The 20,916-nt window shown below is 38.1% G+C and overlaps 1 protein-coding gene across 2 annotated transcripts in view; it reads right to left on the reverse strand.

Moving 5' to 3' along the window:
• Window positions 1-20,916, reverse strand: part of LOC107707543 (netrin receptor UNC5B-a-like) — a 90,142-nt gene that overhangs the window by 5,269 nt on the left and 63,957 nt on the right. Inside the window, exons 2-10 of one of the 2 annotated variants that reach the window (XM_016511610.1) lie at window positions 13,137-13,361; window positions 10,844-10,987; window positions 10,491-10,594; window positions 9,967-10,147; window positions 7,411-7,578; window positions 7,134-7,298; window positions 3,915-3,947; window positions 1,224-1,418; window positions 630-992 (exon numbers count right to left, since the gene is read on the reverse strand). In XM_016511610.1, coding sequence (XP_016367096.1) covers window positions 630-992; window positions 1,224-1,418; window positions 3,915-3,947; window positions 7,134-7,298; window positions 7,411-7,578; window positions 9,967-10,147; window positions 10,491-10,594; window positions 10,844-10,987; window positions 13,137-13,361 — 1,578 coding nt within the window. The remainder of the gene's footprint in view (window positions 1-629; window positions 993-1,223; window positions 1,419-3,914; window positions 3,948-7,133; window positions 7,299-7,410; window positions 7,579-9,966; window positions 10,148-10,490; window positions 10,595-10,843; window positions 10,988-13,136; window positions 13,362-20,916) is intronic. The other variant, XM_016511617.1, reaches the window with a different exon arrangement.

Below are 20,916 nucleotides of genomic sequence, written 5' to 3' on the forward strand. Positions count from 1 at the left end.
TTAGTTAAGAAATAACTAAAACATTAACTAAATTTATATTCAATATTTTGTTTTTATTATTTTATTTGATTTTATATAATGAAATAATATAAATAATATAATGAAATAAAAAAACGAATATATATATATATTCATTTTTTATTTCATTATATTAAATATACATTAAATGTAGTTAAGAAATAACTAAAACAAAATATTTAAGAAATTATTAAGAAAATATTGTAGGATATCAGACCGAATCAGACAATCTAAGATTTGGTCAAACATGGCTGGTACTGTATTTGTGTGGCGTGTTACATTGGAATTGTCATTTACTGTTGCTGTCAGGAACAATTTTTTAGCGGAAGGACAGCTTAAAAGCTTTAACTTGCTTAAAAAAAGTAACATATCAATACATACATTTTTGGTTTTAATATCTTCTATTGTGAACAAGTCAAGGCTGAAAATATTAAAACCAAATTTTTGGTTTTCATATTTTATTGTGAATAAGTCAAGGCTTTATTGTGAATAAGTTAAGGCTCGTACCTATAACAAATGTATCCAGCATAAGTGGACTTGATTAACATAAGTGGACATTATCAAAATAACACTAAAAAAGTGTCAAATCCGGCTCCTTTAAAGCCTATTACCTGTATTAGGGATGGTGAGACGGCCACCAAGGGAGCCTAGCGTGGCGCTGGCACTGTGACTGGGCTCCCTGGGCAGCGTATGCCCGTGGTAGTCTTTATGTCCAGAGCCCATGGTCTTCAGGCTCATGATCTCCCCGTCAGTGGAGCCCGGGCCAGTTGGCAGCTCGAGGGAGGACATGGTAGAGGAGTTGTAAACCTTTATCTTCAGGCTAGGAAGTGGATCCAACAGGGGAGACGTGGTCATGGGGATCTTATGCTGAGAGTTCAGGGTGGCCTGCTGCAGTGAGAAAAGCGGCCCGCGGAAGGTTCCGGCACTGGCTGTGAGGTCAGGAGGGGCTGTCGGATGCAGTAGGTGTGGATTATCTAACAAAGTAGAGAAGCGAAAAGAGAGAAAAAAATGTTTCCGGCTAGCTGCAAAGTTATGAGAGGATTTGCCTAAGAAATGAGTATTAAAGGGGAGAGGATTTAAAAAGGGAGCCATATAAACAAGTTATAGCAGATTAAATAGTTTTGAGAGAGCAGGTGACAGCAGGAGAAAGGATTAAAACTTAACATACATCGAGTTTATATTAGGAGTGTACACGGATGTCTCACCCTGTCGTGGAGGTTTGTAGTTGCCAGGGTGGAAGGCAGCAGTAAGGGCCGAGGACGAATCGGTGATTTCACCGTGAAGATGGCGGCAGCTCCGACGATAAACCAGGATGCCCACACACAGCACGAGGATCACACACAACAGCAAAGCCCCCACCAGCCCTGCGTACACCGCTACACCAGCGCCGGAGCCCAGAGCTGAGACACATACAGGCACAGACTTATTCACATATGCAAACATATCACAGATGTAAATGAATACATTATGCAACACAAAAGTGTGGTCAAAGGAAAATAGGTTGGAAGGAGAAGGTTAGTACCCAGACATTTAGCTATCTACATAAAGCCAAGTAAGCATTGCAGCTTGTTCTGGCCAAGAGTCGCCCACTGCAAAATGGCAGTTCGAATGACACATAAAGTGACCATTCGCAGTTTAATTTGTTTTTATGTGTCATTTATGGAGGTTTATATGCATTCCTTCAGCTGCTTCATTTCTAGAATGTTACGTGGTACTGGCCAATCAGATTGTAACTGGTGAATGTAGACAGCAATTGCTATTAATACGATATTTAATAAATAATAAAAATTATTTAAATAGTAATAATAAATTCACAATAATAACAATAATCATATTGCTGCAAAACGTGTCATTTAAAAATGAACTGTTTATTTAAATAAATAAGTAAAAGTACCTCATGCCTGTAGATAATTAAAAAATGGTCTGTTTATTTAATAAATAATTAAATAAATAGGTAAGTAACCAATAATCAAAGAAAGAAAGAAAGAAAGAAAGAAAGAAAAAGAAAGAAAGAAGTTTCGTAGCACCTGCCAATCAGATTGTAACTAGTGATTGCAAACAGTGGTTGCTATTTTTGTGGTTAGTAAACAGATTGTGGGTGGTCTGAGGATAATAATAAAAGTCTAAAATCCAAAACATGTAGCCTATGAACAGTTGGGGGTGCTGTGGATCTAACAGTGCATTGTGGGACTCTCTTTGCGACTCTTGATCTCTAGCTCTTTTTTATTCAGTCATCGCTGAATTAAGTACTATATTTACATACCATAGTATGCTATAAAAAGGCTTTAGGAGACTAGGAGAGATAGGGGTGATCACATAGACTCTGCACCCAAGAGACACAGAGGAGAAAAAAAATGAGGAAGAGAGCAGATGCGTGTGAAGAGTGTGAGTGGGCAAAAGGACTCACGTGGCAGGACAGAAGTGAATCTGACAGCCGTCTTAACTTATTATAGCAAAAGGAACCAAGCTGAATTAGGTGTGTTACTTTTTGGTCTCTCAAGTGCTGAATATCACATTGGTCTCAGAATATTAGCATCACTTGAACTGTAAGCTACACTATTGATCGCTCTGGGCCAGTAAGATGCACAGCCATTAACTTCAATGTCTTCGAAAAGCACTCTATTTCTGAACCCAGATTGCATATGTATTATACATCATCTTCCAGGAATGCTTATGCACATTTTCCTGTGTGTGTGTGTGTGTGTTTATAAATTGCATATGCTATGTAGAATGAATCAGTGTAAAATCACAAATACGTTTGTACATTTTTAGTAATTACATGGAGTCTGAGATAAAAGTCTGAAATTTATAAAAATGTCCAACAGTAAAGGAATAGTTCACCCAAAAATGAAAATGTAGTCATCATTCACTCACCCTCATGTCATTCCAAACCTGTATAAGTTTCTTTCTTATGTTGAACATAAAAGAAGGTCATTTGAAGAATTTTGAAGAACAAAACAGTTGTTGGTTCCCATTGACTTCCATAATAGGGAAACAAATAATACTGAAGCCAATGGGGACCATAAACTCTTTGATTACCAGCATTCTTCAAAATATCTCCTTTTATGTTCAACATAATAAAGAAACTCATACAGGTTTGGAATGACATGAGGGTGAGTACATTTTCATTTTTGGGTGAACTATCCCTTTAACTATATTTGCCAACAACTTCTTACGACTGAAAGTAGTATCTAAATGGTAATCAAAAAAACATATAAACCCATATAGAAGCCAAGTCAATTAAATCAACCAATATTTGATTATTTTGAGATTCTCAGCCAATAACAGAAATAGTTGTCCCATGTCAGTTCAAAATATGGTGACATCCTACACAATTATATAAAATAAAATAAAATAAAATAAAATGTACATACATAACATTTTCTGGGTTTCAAAAACGTTTCATGAATTTTGAGTAAAATAAGTGTTTAATTTATTTTACATTTAAATGGCTTTAATTACTTTAACTGATTAATAAAAAATTAGAAATGGTAATTATAAATAAATAAATAAATAATCATAAAAAAATCCTAAGCTGTACAAGTCTTGTGACTGTATATAATTTAAAAATGGACTGTGAGGTGCTATCTTCTATTTCATATTCTCAGTTCATATGAAGTTTTCACTTCATTTCATGAGGTTCTGCTTTATCATGCAGGACAGTATGCTACATATCCAGAGATGAACAGGACAGAAGTGACAGATTGAAACAGTACACACACACACACACACGCGTACTTCATGATCATACTTATATAGAATCTATATAGATTCATATTTCCAGTCACTTTTCCTTGGGTTTCCCAGACACAATCACATAAGTAGCCAGATGCACAGAGAGAGAGGGTGAAAAGTGGATGTCAAATAAAAACACTGTTATTAAAAGGAAAACTTACGATGGGTTGCTTGTTCAATAGAAACCTTTTTATCTGTTAGAAAAAAGGCACAAACAAAGACAAAACAAGAAATAATGAACATGAGGATGGATGAGCAAAGTTATGAGCGTAGATCAGAGATGACTGCAAATGAAAGTGGAACAAATAATCCATAAATGCAAATACAAGACTCAGCAAATGAAACATCAAAGCATAAACTCAGAAATCATACAGTAGGTTTATGGCAGGCAGAGCAAAAGTAAATATCTTAGAGCTCTCAAGGGACGGTAGGCACTAGAGGAATAATTTGTGAGGAGATATATATATGTATGTGTGTGTGTTTCGATGCTGCATTATTGATGCTTGAATCTGGGTTGTGCTCCAACTTTAAGCCCAGACAGACCGCACTAAAACATCCAGTCTGCACTGTGTTCTGGCTGAATAGTGTGTGCATATGTGAGTGTGAGTGTGTGTGAGCATGCTATTGATGTTCTCCTGAGATAACTCAATGCTGTCAGCTGTGCTCTTCCAAAACCAGCTCTGGGATGAGCACCCAGTGTCAAGATGAATCTGGCTCACCATCACATGGCTGATGTGTTTCTTCACTTGCTGGTATTAAAGTACATTTTGTTTGGCTGCCCATACTTCACCGTTTACCCTCTTATCCATCTGTGCTCACAGCCATGTGCTGAGGGTGTGAGGACCAGTGATAGGTTGTTTTTTTTTTTTTTACTAAATGAAAATTAGAAACACTGCCCTGGCAACTAGCTGAAATAGTTTTTACATATATTTTTCAGTTACATGTATTTTATTTCAAGTAACATGTTTAATGGTATTCATTTTAATTTGAGCCAACTATAATATCTTTGGCGAGGACCAAGTTTATATGTCTGTTCTCCATTTTAATGTATTTTAAAATATAAATTATTTCTGTGATAGCAAAGCTGAATTTTCATCAGCCATGATTTTTTTTCAGGATTCTCTGATGAATAGAAAGTTCAAAAGCTCAAAAACAGCATTTATTTGAAATAGAAATATTTAGTAACATTATTTTAAATTGAGTTAGTAATTTTGTTGTGTGCTTATATACTGTATATATTAGTGCTGTCAAACGATTAATCGCATCCAAAATAAAAGTTTTTGTTTACATAATATACAGTGGGTACGGAAAGTATTCAGACCCCCTTAAATTTTTCACTCTTTGTTATATTGCAGCCATTTGCTAAAATCATTTAAGTTAATTTTTTTTCCTCATTAATGTACACACAGCACCCCATATTGACAGAAAAACACAGAATTGTTGACATCTTTGCAGATTTATTAAAAAAGAAAAACAGAAATATCACATGGTCCTAAGTATTCAGACCCTTTGCCCAGTATTTAGTAGAAGCACCCTTTTGATCCAATACAGCCATGAGTCTTTTTGGGAAAGATCCAACAAGTTTTTCACACCTGGATTTGGGAATCCTCTGCCATTCCTCCTTGCAGATCCTCTCCAGTTCTGTCAGGTTGGATGGTAAACGTTGGTGGACAGCCATTTTTAGGTCTCTCCAGAGATGCTCAATTGAGTTTAAGTCAGGGCTCTGGCTGGGCCATTCAAGAACAGTCACAGAGTTGTTGTGAAGCCACTCCTTCATTATTTTAGCTGTGTGCTTAGGGTCATTGTCTTGTTGGAAGGTAAACCTTAGTTCCAGTCTGAGGTCCTGAGCACTCTGGAGAAGGTTTTCATCCAGGATATCCCTGTACTTGGCCGCATTCATCTTTCCCTCAATTGCAACCAGTCGTCCTGTCCCTGCAGCTGAAAAACACCCCCACAGCATGATGCTGCCACCACCATGCTTCACTGTTGGGACTGTATTGGACAGGTGCCTGGTTTTCTCCACACATACCGCTTAGAATTAAGGCCAAAAAGTTATATCTTGGTCTCATCAGACCAGAGAATCTTATTTCTCACCATCTTGGAGTCCTTCAGGTGTTTTTTTAGCAAACTCCATGCGGGCTTTCATGTGTCTTGAACTGAGGAGAGGCTTCCGTCGGGCCACTCTGCCATAAAGCCCCGACTGGTGGAGGGCTGCAGTGATGGTTGACTTTCTACAACTTTCTCCCATCTCCCGACTGCATCTCTGGAGCTCAGCCACAGTGATCTTTGGGTTCTTCTTTACCTCTCTCACCAAGGCTCTTCTCCCCCGATAGCTCAGTTTGGCCAGACGGCCAGCTCTAGGAAGGGTTCTGGTCATCCCAAACGTCTTCCATTTAAGGATTATGGAGGCCACCGTGCTCTTAGGAACCTTAAGTGCAGCAGAAAGTTTTTTGTAACCTTGGCCAGATCTGTGCCTTGCCACAATTCTGTCTCTGAGCTCTTCAGGCAATTCCTTTGACCTCATGATTCTCATTTGCTCTGACATGCACTGTGAGCTGTAAGGTCTTATATAGACAGGTGTGTGGCTTTCCTAATCAAGTCCAATCAGTATAATCAAACACAGCTGGACTCAAATGAAGGTGTAGAACCATCTCAAGGATGATCAGAACAAATGGACAGCACCTGAGTTAAATATATGAGTGTCACAGCAAAGGGTCTGAATACTTAAGACCATGTGATATTTCAGTTTTTCTTTTTTAATAAATCTGCAAAAATGTCAACAAATCTGTGTTTTTCTGTCAATATGGGGTGCCTGTATGTATGTGTATTGTGTATAATTACACATATATAAATACACACACTTACAGTAAATATTTTGAAAATATTTATTTATATGTATTTACATGCATATATTTATATTCTTATATTTTATATTATATATAAATATATTTAACAAACATAACATATTTTTCATGAATATATACATGCATGTGTTTGTATTTATATATACATAATAAATATACACAGTATACACACATATATTATGTAAACCAAAACTTTTTGCGATTGACAGCACCTATGTATATATATATATGTATATTGCTTATATATACAGTACATACATACATACATATTTATACATATGTATGTATCAGGTTAACCTAAATGAAATTGAGAGCAAGTTCATTAAAATGTTAAATAACTTTTAGTTGTTTGTTTTTTATTTCAGTTAAAGTTTTTTTTCATGGTTTTACTTTTAGTTAACTACAATAATCCTGGTAAGGACCAGGTTCATATCAGTCAATTATTATTTGACTGGCAGAGTCACATTTCATTAATGCTGACATTGTTTCACTGATGATGCTGGTCATGTGACTTACAGCGGGCACACAGTCCCTCAGTGCAGTTCTTGCTCTCCATCATGCTGCCGCTGCAGTGACGTCCTCCGTTACGGGGTGGGGGCGCCTGACATTCACGGCTTCTCCAGTGTGTGCACTCTGTCCCACACGCTGACCACTTGGCCCACTCAGTCCAGCCTCCGTCCACTAGGAAAATACATAATGAGCAATTACACAGTGAATCATGAATCTGTTAGTGGATCATGTGAATTTGTTATATAGTGTGTCATGTAAGATTGTGACAAGTGTCAGTCTTCACCTGGACAGAGGGTGGTGCAGGTGACTCTCTGGAATGGTGGGCCGTCACAGAAGGCTCCTCCATTGAGCGGTGCTGGATTGGTGCAACTGCGTGTCCGTCGCTGCCAACCCCGCCCACATTGAGCATTGCACTCTGACCACTCTGACCAGGATGACCAGCCCCCACTCACTAAGGAGAGCCAGATAAACATATACATGAGCCACATAAACACTGATATGCAGTTTGCTCTGAGGAGAATGGAGCCTATTAGATACACTCACTGGACTATTAAAAGAAAAACAAGCAGCAATGCAAAATAAACTACTAGTTTGAGCTATACAACAGGACACAATGTACAAAAGAACTGCATATTATATCAAACTTGAGAGATAATGTACAGTCAGCATGTCATAATCCTACAGGACAACCAGGACCCTGATTTAAAGCAGAGAGTGCCTTGAAACATCCTGAAGTGTTTTTTTTCTATTTGCAAAAATTACCAAATTAATGTATTTTTCCAATTTACCAAATTAATTAATAAATTAACATAAAATATAGATTTTGTGCAGAAATATTATGTAACCTACCTTCCTAAAGTTTGGGGTTGGTAAGAATTTTTTAACGTTTTTGTTTTTAATGTTTTATGTTCACCAAGCATGCATTTATTTGATCATAAATAGAGTAAAAACAGTTATTATAAATATAGAATTATATAATATTATTACAATATATATATATAAATATATATATATATATACATTTATTCCTGTGATGTCAAAGCTGAATTTTCAGAAGCTATTAATCCAGTCTTCAGTGTCACATGATCCTTCAGAAATTATTTATACATACTCCTATCAATGTATCACGACAGTGTTGATGCTTAATATTTTTACGAAAACCATGATATATATATATTTTCTGGATTGTTTGATTAATAATAAAAAAATTTTTTTTTAAAAAGTGACGTGACATGTGGCCAAGTATGGTGACACATACTCGTGACGTTCCAAGAGACAACGAGGTCAGAGAAGCTGGAATAAAAACCAGGTCAGGACGGAAGTGGGAGACCTCAGCATCTCTGGCCCTAGCAGAAGGGAACTTAAAGCTCAAAGATATCATAGGAGCACCATGCATGGGAAGGCAAGGCCTAGGAATGACCCGCTTCCAAAGGTGGGGGAAAGCCAACCCTGTGGAGAGAAGAGCCATGGTCCAGGCAGAAATAAGGGACCTAGAGGAAGAGCGGAGGAAGGCAAAGATTGTGGAGCTAGGATTCCAGGGAGCCTGGACAAGGTGGGATCTCCCCAAGAGGAAGGTGACATGGACTGACCTTTGGAGGCTCGAGCCATACCGGATCTCCTTTTTGCTTAGGGCCGTCTATGACACCCTTCCAACCCCTGTGAACCTACACAGATGGGGGATGAGGGACGACCCAACATGTAAGCTCTGCAGGCAAAAGGGAACGATGGCACACATCTTGACAGGATGTAAGACCACGCTTGCCCAGGGCAGATACAGATGGCGCCCTGACAAAGTACTGACTGTGCTAGCTGACATCCTAGAGCAGGAGAGAACCAGGAAATGTCAACATAAGAGTAAGCCGCCACCTGGTATAACATTCGTCAAGGAGGGGACAAAGCCACCAGGGCCCAATAAGACCAGGGTAGGTCTCCTGCAGTCTGCCCAAGCATGGGAGTTTAGGGTAGACCTGAAGAGAAGGCTTCAGTTCCCAGATGGAGGAGGCATTTGAAAGGAAGTCTGAACACTATAAAGATCTGGTGCGGGACTGCAGGGACAAAGGTTGGCAGACATGGTTGTACCCAGTTGAGGTGGAATGCAGGGGCTTCCCCGCCCAATCAGCCTGGAAGCTGATGACAGACACTGGACTGAGGGGGACTGAGAGAAAGAGGGCAGTGCGAAGACTGGAGGAGGCAGCAGAGAGAGCCTCTTGTTGGATTTGGAGCAGGAAGGAGGAGATGAGCTAGCAGCCAGGAGGGAGTGAGTAGTGGTTGGCCACCAGTGCTGACCCACCAACAGGAGAGTGTTTTGGTTAAGGGTCGAAACACTTCAGGATCGTTGGTAACCATCTGATGACACAAACTCCTGGCCAAGGGCTCCAGTCATTGCAAAATGACTGAAGGAAAAGCATCCAAGGATGTATGTTATCATTGAAAAATAAATATTTTATAACATTATAAATGTCTTGATATGTTTAATGCATCCTTACTGAATAAAAATGGTTTCTTGCAATAAAAAAAAAAAAATTGACCCCAAACTTTTGAATGGTAATGAATATATTTGAGCTATTTAAATTACATACATTAAATTACAATTAAATAAAAAGAGTGCAAAGTAATACAAAAAACATGAAACTTTCACTGGTCAAATGTTAAATGATCATTATAGACTGCAAAATGGTGAAACTGACCAATAAGGAGTGAGTATTTCAGAAAGCCGTGTAATAAATATTCATAAACACTAGGGGTGATTCTAGTTTTCTTTTGTCTAGCGAAATTTCCCTTGACAGTTTCATTCAACGATTCGGATCACTGCAGGGATTCTGATTGGTCAAGTGGTTACCGTAGACGATGAGTGTGGCAGTGCTGCTACGTCGCTTAGCGACCACATTGCGAGCCACGCAGGTGTAGTTAGCCGTGTCAGAGAGTCGAGCCTGCTTGATGATTAGGTCATGGTCGATGGTAATTAGAAAGTTAGAATCCAGCGCCGGGTCAATGAGCTCTTCGTTCTTCAGCCAGTCCACCTGTGGCATTATAAGAAATCAATCCAGTCAGTTTGAAGTAGAATGATGTGAATCAGGACCAAAACTGCACTTAAAACCATTTGAACAGAAAATTAAAATGCACCAGGCATGTTCTGAATACAAAAAAAGGTGTATCTGAATGAAAATAAACTGTGTAAAATATCCTGCGTGGTTGAAAGTTTTATCAAAGCCTGCGATATTAAAGTACCGCCGCTCACAGGTTTCACTGAAACCTCAAGGAATCAAAGATTGTTTGTTTGTTATTTTGCATGAAAAAAAACTGAGGAAAAACCCAGTTGGAGGTTGAAACAATAACAGAAAGGATAGGAAGGCGATATGGCACCTCAGCAGGCGGGATGCCCTCTGGTGGACGACACTGCAACAAGACTTCCTGCTCCAGACGCACTTCTCTGCCAAGTGGCTCCTGTTCAAAGTTCTTCCTTAGGTCTGATAAACACAGAAATATTTGTTTAAACCAAAACACCAAAAAAAAAATCTAAGTGTTTCCATTTTTTTTAAATTCTAAGCAAAAAAAATTCATGTGTTATGGATTAAAATAGCACAAGCAAAAATAGTGAGTGTTCTGCAGTCAGAATACTAGGTTTCTCTTCAGGTTCTGTCTTTTAAATGCAGAGTGCCTGCCTAAGAAGGCATGTCACACCAACAGATCACATAAGCTGCTGAACACAAACTCACAGGCGATGCGGACGTAAGCCCGCCGGCTCTTTGTGGTGCCTGCCGAGCTCCAGGCAACACACTGGCACCAATAATCCTCCAGTCCAAACAACTCCTCTACCTGCGTCCGGGAGACAGAGATATCTACTTCTCTCACTACTAGACCTAAGACAGGAAAAAAAACAGGAATATATCAATCAAGTTTTAAATGTATGCATCACTTAATCATTCTGACAGAAGTAGTCAAATTGCAAGCCCCAGACTGTGCTTTTTAATTTAAAACAATATATTTTCGTTGATGTATTTAGCAAATATAACAAAATATTCAAAAATAAAAATGTACAAATATAATGAATATGCAACACAATATAAATATAAATGGATAAACAACATAAATAATATATTAATAATATAAAATAATAAAATGAATAAACATTACATAAAAATTTCATGAAATTGTTTAAATTAATACATATATTGATAATACATAAATAAAAGTTCTGAATAAAAATAAGTTTGATTATTCTGATTATACCAATGGTGCAATTGTCAGTCAACATATTTACATTTAAATTCATTGGAGCAGACAAAGAGTTTAACTATTTTTATGATTCAGTTCCCTCAAAGATCTTTTGAACATAGCTGTGTTCACTCCTACACAAGCATACTATAAATTAGGGCTGGGCGATTTGGCAAAAAATTTTAATCTAAATTTTTTCAGAATGTTTGACCGATTCTTGATTTTTTACGATTTTTAACTAGTCAACTTAAAAATGAAACTACAACATGATTCAAGTTAACTTGTTCTTTATTAACCTTCTATTTAAAGAAAATTCTATTCCAAGTGCAGCACACGAAGTTATCAACATGATGTAAATGTTAAACAAATCACTTAAGTATCTTTGCAGAAAAGATGCATAAACTACAACTACATCTTGTACAAACTTGTCTTATACATATTACATGTTCAGAAATAATACGAGGAAAATGCTTTTAAAAAAATCTCAAAAGTCAAGGTAATTCAAATTCAAAATGATTGAAGATATAACATTATAGATTATAATTATAGATTATTATCTATAAATGTTCTATAAAAACAACAGCAGCTTTTCAGCCTGTCACCATGATGCAAACATGAAATATCAGACATACAGTAGTTACAGGTTTTTTATTCCATTTTTTCTATGTAAACATGGATGTGTTTGACTGTTGCACTCACATCAATTGCAGCGTCTCATGCATGAAACGACAGTCTAAAAACACGCCGCTCAAGTTAAAAAAAGTTCACTCCCATCTTCTTGCATGTTTTTCCTATTCCACTGCCCATGTCGCATCTTTGTCAACACAAGTGCATTCTGTGTAAATGGCTCCTAGTGATATGAGCGCGTCACACGTGAGTGGTTAATCACGTGCACCGACATGTGGTCAGATAATTCTTTTCTCTTTACTGTTATCGCTGGCATATTCTCAAAGTGTCTAATTCTAACGTTTGGTATTATTTCTATTCAAAATCGCGATTCCTCGATTTCTAAAAAATAAAATCGTGGCAAATCATTAAATTCGAATTAATCGATAAAATCGGAAAAATCGCCCAGCCCTACTATAAAGTAGGCTACACTAAATAAATGGCTTTGACTATTTCAGTCATTCACACTGAATGGGAGTGAGTGGGCGCTAAAGTGTTCTCTAATCATGATTTGATTGATTTCATTGTGATTCTTTGCGATTCCTTTGTACTTTCATGTTTTAGGTTTCTGTTTAACGCAGTTTAAAAAATAAGTTGAAATAATGTGAGCTGATGGCTTCAGCAAAAGCATATACCATTGGTTACGTAGCACACAGTACGTTTGTCTTTAAAGGTTTATACAGTACGTTCGTTCAAAATCAATTCCCCAGTGGAGAAAATGAATGGGATCGACTCAACTGTCAACATTCAGGAATCAATCTCAGAAGTGTAACCTATTCTACAGTACATAGAAACTTTACCAAGCCAAGACCTATACTCCAATAGACACGTTTGAGATGAATTATAACCTCTAACTGCCTATTAATGTCTATGGTTTTACAAGTCATATAAGCCACAGCCATATCACCCTGCAGCCCAAGACTGGTTGCCCACTGAAGCTAAGCAGGGTTAAGCCTGGTCAATACCTGGATGGGAGACCTCCTGGGAAAACTAGGTTGCTGTTGAAAGGGGTGTAAGTGAGGCCAGCAGGGGGTGCTCACCCTGTGGTCTGTGTGGGTCTTAACGCCCCAGTATAGTACAAGCCCATATCAATGTCCACATACTTTTTGTCCATATGGCACACTTTACCTGTGATAGGGTCCAGACTCTCCTTGGTCACATGGTCGTTCTGGTTCACCCATTCTCCATTGCATTTGAAGTATATCTGCGTGGCCGGCGCAGCCTTGCAGGAAAGTTTGACAGGTCTGTTTTTCACTATGAAGGCATCCTCTGGCTCGCTCTGGAATTCCGGCAACGGTTCGGCCGGGGCAGACGGAAATGAGTCCGGGAGAACTTCGCTGTAATCGCTGCCATCTACAAAAACAGAGGCAGAGAGGTAAGAACATGTGTACAGTTTATTCACAAGCATGTATCTGTCACAGCAAATTAGTTTGGCCTGAGGGGTAATGGTGAGACAGTCGGTGTGTGTTGAGAAAGACTCGGTCCCTGACAAGTGTACTCTAGTAATACAGCATTTGCTCAGTAAAGCATCCCTGGGAAGTCCACACAGAGCCAAGATGAAAGTGGGGGAGCTTGACCTTCCTTTGAAACGCCCAGTGATCACACATTATCCCCCTGACATTTTCCTAGTGACAGATCCCTCCCAACACAGAGCTCATCCAGGGGCCTGCGTGTTTCACGGCTCCGCACCCAGGCCCTGTCACCTCCAACACGACGATGCTGTTAACCTTTCAAGCATTAAAAGCTACACAGGCTATTGACTACAGAGTGAAAATGAGGTCTGTAGACACCAGCGCCGTGGGGCAAAACGGGAGAGTTGTTGGTTTGCACTTTCTATGATTTGTAGCACACACTTCTCAGAGCTGACCATTTTTGTTGGGGGGGGGTTACTAACCTTAATTATACTAGAGTGATAATGTGCTTGAAAGCATGTGTTCTGATAAGTAATCATCCTTGGGTTTTTCCCCCCAGTTCAATGCACTACATTTGTTTTCAATTTCTATTCTTCCCCAGTCTGCAATATTCTATTCTTCCCCAGTCTGCAATATCGAAATAATAGTCAATGTCAAGCCTAAAAATTCATCCCAGGCGTTTCATTGACAGGCGTAATCACAAATGACAACAAAGGCAATTACAAACAAAAACACGACTCCGATGGAGATGACACCTCCTTTTGGCCGTGACAGGGGAGAGTTCACCCATTAAACTGCAAAGGCTCTCATGGTTGAAGGCACTGCTTGAGTTTAATTATCACGCACATACAACTGTCATCAACTGGCATTGTAATGATGTGACTAAAATATTTCTGACGGCACAGCTTATCTTGCTGCAGTGCAGGAACATAATTTAGTTCTCATTCATATCCTGAAGCAGGTTGGACTCCATGGATGGATATTCTGCTAGATGTTTTCACATGACAGAAAAATGACACTGAATATTCATGTATAATAATAATGATACAATAGTGGAAAAATTAAGTGTCCAGGTCCTCCAGGATTGATGTTCTCATCCTCCGCAACATTTTTTGAGGGCATTTACACACACATTTTTTAAAAATAAATCTTGATCTAAAATTAAGCAACACATGTGGCAGAACCTTCAAAATAGCTACCAGGTAGGCAGATCTCTTCATATTGTTCCAGTTAAAAGTTAAAAATTCTCTTGTCAGAATGTGTACCCGACAAATTGATTATCATTACCGAAACGGGCAATTTTCCACATTTAGAAAAATATTAGATTAACAATTTTCTATGAAAATATATTTAATTAATGTCTGATTATATACATTGAGTAAAAAATTGGCTAAATCATCATGGCTTCTCGGTTGTTAGCAAAACATGCTACGGCACCTCATCCTCCGCAACACCATTCTCACTTACTGCAACAATTTAAGGCAAGTTGCGGTAGAGAGAACTTCTTTTTAAGTAATGAGAATTTCATCATACAGACTATTTTTAAATGTATATAATGAGTTATTAATTTAAATATTATTTAATAACAAAAAAGCTTAAGCAAAGGCTAGGGTGACAAATTTCAGAGAAAATGTTTACACCAACCCACCAACTCCCAGGAAGGAAAGAGACATTATGGGTTGGAGTTTACAGCAAGAGTAATTAGCAAAAACAGTCTACAGTGTTGGGAAGCTTGCACAAATGTTGGTACATCTATCATTATGAGGAATTTCTATAGGTGTAATGATTTTTATACTGAGCTACAGTATTTTCTATCCCCTAACCCCACCCCTAAACACAACCCTCACAGAAAAAAAAATCTAAATTTTTACATTTTACATTTTTAATAATCACTGTATGTTTATTTAGCCATTTGATTTAAGGGGAGAGAAACCTGAATACACACTACATTATGCAGACATTTAGTCCTCACAAAGCAGGTAAAACTACAGGTAGTTCACATACACAGGTTTGTTTCACTATATTAGTGAGACCACTCATAGGCTTCCACTGTTTTATGTCAGGTTTATGATATTTTCTATGTCTTAACCTGATACCTAACCCTCATAGAAGCCTGTGCAAATCATTACATTTAAAGTGTTAGTTCACCCAAAAATGAAAATTTTGTCATTAATTACTCACCCTCATGTCATTCCAAACCCATAAGACCGTTTATCTTCGGAACACAAATTAAGATATTTTTGATGAAATCTGAGAGCTCTCTGACCCTCCATAGACAGTACAGCAACTGTAATGTTCGCAGGTCCAGAAACGTAGTAAGGACATCGGTAAAACAGTCCATGTGACATCAGTGATTCAACCGCTTATTACGTTGATTATGTTCTGGGGTACTCTCCAAAATGGCGGAAGACGGTAAGTCAGGGAGAAAAATTGTTGAATAAATTATGTTATTACTGTTTTCTTTGCGCACAAAAAGTATTGTTGTAACTTCGTAAAATTACGACTGAACCACTGATGTCACATGGACTATTTTACCGATGTCCTTGCTATGTTTCTGGACCTGCGAACATTGCAGTTGTGTTGCTGTCTATGGGAGGGTCAGAGAGCTCTCAGATTTAAATCAAAAATATCTTAATTTGTGTTCCGAAGATGAACGAAGGTCTTACGGGTTTGGAACGACATGAGGGTGAGTAATGAAAGACATAATTTTAATTTTTGGGTGAACTAACCCTTTAAATATTAAAATATTTTTTTTTTAATATTTTTAACTGAGGACATAAAATGTTCTTACAAGTCAGTTGTTAAAATATTTTTCTATTAGTAAGGACATTGGGCCCTAAAAACCCGTTTCACACTAAGAACGATAACTATTTGATAACTATAACAATAACAATATTAGTGTCCACACACACCAACAGACAATTATGTTATGTTCATTGTAAGCATGCACTGCAGTTGCTGTTTTAAATGTTTGTGCTCTTTAAATTCAGGTGGATTCTGATTGGCTATCAAAGGTTCTATTGATCATGAGCTGGAAAAAATCTTTCTGAAAGTGATTCCATTGATATTGTTTCTCTATGCCGTTATCATTGTGATGTGGACTCTACTATTGTCTTAAATTTAGAATAGTTTTTAAGACTTTATAGTTATTTATATAATTATTGTTTTTTTCCTGTACCTGTAAAAAAAGTGTCACAATTTCCCAAAAAATATTAAGCAGCACAACTGTTCTCGACATTGATAATAAATCATCATATTAGAATAATTTCTGAAGGATCATGTGACACTGAAAACTGGAGTAATGATGCTGAAAATTCAGCTTTGACACCACAGGAATAAAATTATGTTTTTAAGTATATTAAAATAGAAAACAGTCACTTTAAATTGTAATAATATTTCATAATATTACAGTTTTTACTGTAGTTTTGATCAAATAAATGCCGCCTTGATGAGCAGAAGAGGCTTCTTTAACAAACTTTAACAAATTGTACTGATCCTAAACTTTTGAATGGCAGTGTATTTTAATATGAAAAAATGCAGCAATTTTAAATTCTAATTTGGAAAGAATTATTATAGAATGGTTAGGGTTATTTTGAAGGAGAACATCTTTATGGAAAAAAAATATATATTGTGAACCATCATTTTAGGACTGAACGATGTTGGAAAAACTTTAGATGTTCACACTTGGGTGTACTCTTCACAAGATCCAACTCTTTCAGTAGCCATAAAGAAAAAAATCCAGTTATCATAGACTGCATTCCCACTGTCAATGACTATTAAATAATAATTATAATTATTACATAATTATATGATTATTACATAAAATATTAAACAAAACAAGAAACCTATTACTTTGTAATAATGTATGTGAAGAATTTTTTAATAATAAAACTAAAATGACAATACTAATATTAATGTCTTCTTCATTTTCTAACATTAATCTATTAAGCTTTTATTTTTGTGGAAAACCACAGGGTGCCCTTAAAGCTGCTTTGCTCACAACAGGTTTATAAAAACTTCTCATTAGGCCGTATTCACAAAACATTTTATCTTACCACTAAGAGTTCTCCTTAACAGCAGTAAAAGTTATTAGGTAAGAGTTTTCTCTTAAAACCTATTCACAAAGTAGCTGAGACTAAATTTTACTAAGGAGTGGGGAGAAATCTTAAGCTAAGAGAAAGGGTGAGGATGACCTTGTTGGTATGGATGATGTCAACATGCTTACTAACTACAACCACAGTGATTGGCTGATATGGGATGGGTCTCTGTTAGTCATTTTATAATAGAAATATTGTAGAATGAGGTATCATGTTGCCATAATCAAATAAAGATTTCAAAATAACAAATGTTGCAATATTCAAATAAAGTTTTTAAAATATAGGCTAAGTGTCACTAATTAAACAAGCACATGTTCAGCTAATTGTCAGCCTCAACATGTCTGCATCTTATAAATAACTGTTATATATATATATATATATATAAGCAGCCTTTTAACTAACAGACTAGAATTATCATGGTGGATATGATAGTAAGACTTTGTACAAAGGTAAAAGAAATCCAGACTGGGCTCAAGAACAGGTGTTACTTCTTGCCCAACTTGTGCATGAAAAGAAGGACATAATTAAATTTAAGGGAAATTATTGTGAAATGTTTCTAAAACATTTATGTTCAGAGGCGGATTGCTGGAAACAGCCATTTTAGGATTGCTTATGACTTGGTCTTCGTGACTTAGGAGTCCTCTTGACTACCACTAACTTTTCACAGATTTACGAGCTGATTTTTAAATAAAAAACGCTTTGGGAAATACTCTTAGAGCAAAAATCTAGGAATCCTAAAAATTAGGAGTTCGGAGCTACTTTTAGTCTTAAAATATTTTGTGAAAATGGCCCCTGGTGTTTTTATCCTATATGTTATGTATTTTTGAAGCACTGCGAAATAAATCCATGATTATGCCAATATTATCTAATTTATTTTCTACATACATTTTTTTATTTTTTTTAACTTTACTTCATTCTTAATATGCCTATTATCATTACCGAAATCATCAAGGTCATTTCCGTAACCTATGCATCATTACCGCAACGTGTTCTTTTAATATTTATTTAATAAATTGAAAAAAAGTAGTTTGCTTTTAAATGTATGTGCAGAATCTATACATTATGTTCTTTCAGATTTGCCACATCATTTTGAAAATATGTCAGTTTTCAATAAAATAATAAAAAAAATATTAGGTTGCAAATTGCAGAAGGTGTTGTGGTAACGAGAGAAATCATTGAAAATCAAATAAAAATGTTAATTTAAAAATATATTTTAGCTTTAGCTTTCCCTATGGCATTGACGTTTTCAGAGTGTTGCGATAATAAGATTCTTAAGGACTTGTTTTGGAAAATATGTTCAAAAAGTAGGGATGCTCCGATCAGGATTTTTGCAGCCGATACTGAGTACCGATTTCTTGCTTGCCGATTCTGATGCTTCAAGCTTTATATAGACGGTTTCAATGGGCGCACGCGCCTGGGACAAAGTTAACTTCCGGTCTGTGTTTGTTTATCAGTAGTGGTGGAAATTTTGATTCTTTCAAGAGATTCGTTCATTTTCAGTTTGTTCACCAAAATGATTCGTTCAGATTCGTTCAGTGACCATTTCTTCATATTACATAAATACGCCAGCAGGTATTTACTTATTACAAAAAACTGATTTAGGTTTATTAAAATGTGTGCATAATCTACTCATTAAATAAATAAAGTCTAAATAAGTTGTTCAGATGACCAAGGTTTTCTTGCATAATTAGCATTTTAATTATTTGGTCAGACATTACACATTCATAAATTGGTTCTCTTGTTCATTGTGTCATGTTCTGATTGGTTGTCTAGGTCATGTGTCTTGTTTCCCATTTGTTTGTTCATGTCATGTGACCCTCTTTGTTTGATACAAATAGCCCTCATGTTCCCATTGTGCCTCGTCGTGTATTGATGTTGTAACCCACTGTCGGTGAGTATAGTCTGTTTATGCCTCGTCAAGTCTGTTCATGTCAAGTCAAGTCCATAAATACGCCAGCAGGTATTTACTTATTACAAAAAACTGATTTAGGTTTATTAAAATGTGTGCATAATCTACTCATTAAATAAATAAAGTCTAAATAAGTTGTTCAGATGACCAAGGTTTTCTTGCATAATTAGCATTTTAATTATTTGGTCAGACATTACACATTCATAAATTGGTTCTCTTGCCAGTTAAGTCAAAGTATACTCATGTTATGTCTACTAAGTCAAAGCCTGATCACATCATGTCTGCCAAGCCAGAGTCTGCTAACATCATGTCTGCTACCCCAGGGCTTGCTCACGTCATGCCTGCTACGCCAAGTCCTCTTCACGTCATGTCAGCCAAGCCAGAGCTTGCTCACGTCATGTCTGCTACGCCAAGTCCTCTTCACGTCACGTCTGCCAAGCCAGAGCCTGCTCACATCATAGTCTCGTCACGTCGCAGCTAATCTCGAGTCTCGAGTCTCAACACGACATGGCCACCATTTCAGAGCCTCATCCCATCATGGCCACCATTTCAGAGTCTGCTCACGCCACGCCTGAGTCCCCGGCCAAGATGGCCGCCACTCCTGAGTCTCATCATAACATGACCGCCATTTCAGAGTCTGCTCACGTTAAGCCTGCTACGCCGGCCAAGATGGCCGCCACGCCTGATTCCCCGGCCAAGATGGCCGCCACGCCTGGGCCTCGTCACAAGATGGCTGCCCACGCCTGAGTTCACTGGCCAAGATGGCCGCCACGCCTGAGTCCCCGGCCAAGATGGCCGCCACGCCTGAGTCCCCGGCCTCGATGGCCGCCATGCCTGAGCCTCTCCACGTCACGACTATCTCCAAGATTTCCCCTAAGGATTTTTTTTGGGGGGGGGGCTATAGTACCCAAGCTCCTGCGAATGCGGAGCTTGGGCAAGGACTGAAAAGACTGATTGCTAGTGTGATGGACCCACCACTGATGACAGTGCGAGTGGCTGACATTCCAGTGGTCCCTACGCTCTCTAGCCCGCCAGGCATCCCACTGTCTTCTGCACTGCCCGTAATGGCGGTCGCTATTTTGAGCGTGTGGGCTGCACACTGCACTCAAGAGGCCTGTCCTGTCCACGAGTCCGCCCCAGAGGCCTCTGCTGTCCACGAGTCTGTCTCAGAGGTAGCGGCATCCGCTGCAGAACCTCCAGAGGTGACAGCGTCTGCTGCAGAACCTCCAGAGATGGCGGCTTCCGCTGCAGAACCTCCAGAGGTGGCACCGTTAGGCTTCTGAACTCTTTGCTTTTCCTGTCACGGCCACAGAGGCTGTTCATGAACTCACTGTCTGCCCTGTCACGGCCACAGAGGCCGTTCACAAACTCACAGACTGTCTTGTCACGGCCACGGAAGCCGTTCACGAACTCACTGTCTGCCCTGTCACGGCCACAGAGGCCGTTCACGAACTCACAGACTGTCTTGTCACGGCCACGGAGGCCGTTCA

The sequence above is a fragment of the Sinocyclocheilus rhinocerous genome, unplaced genomic scaffold (genome assembly GCF_001515625.1).
Source record: "Sinocyclocheilus rhinocerous isolate Xijiao unplaced genomic scaffold, SAMN03320098_v1.1 scaffold1243, whole genome shotgun sequence".
Classification (NCBI taxonomy): Eukaryota; Metazoa; Chordata; class Actinopteri; order Cypriniformes; family Cyprinidae; genus Sinocyclocheilus; species Sinocyclocheilus rhinocerous.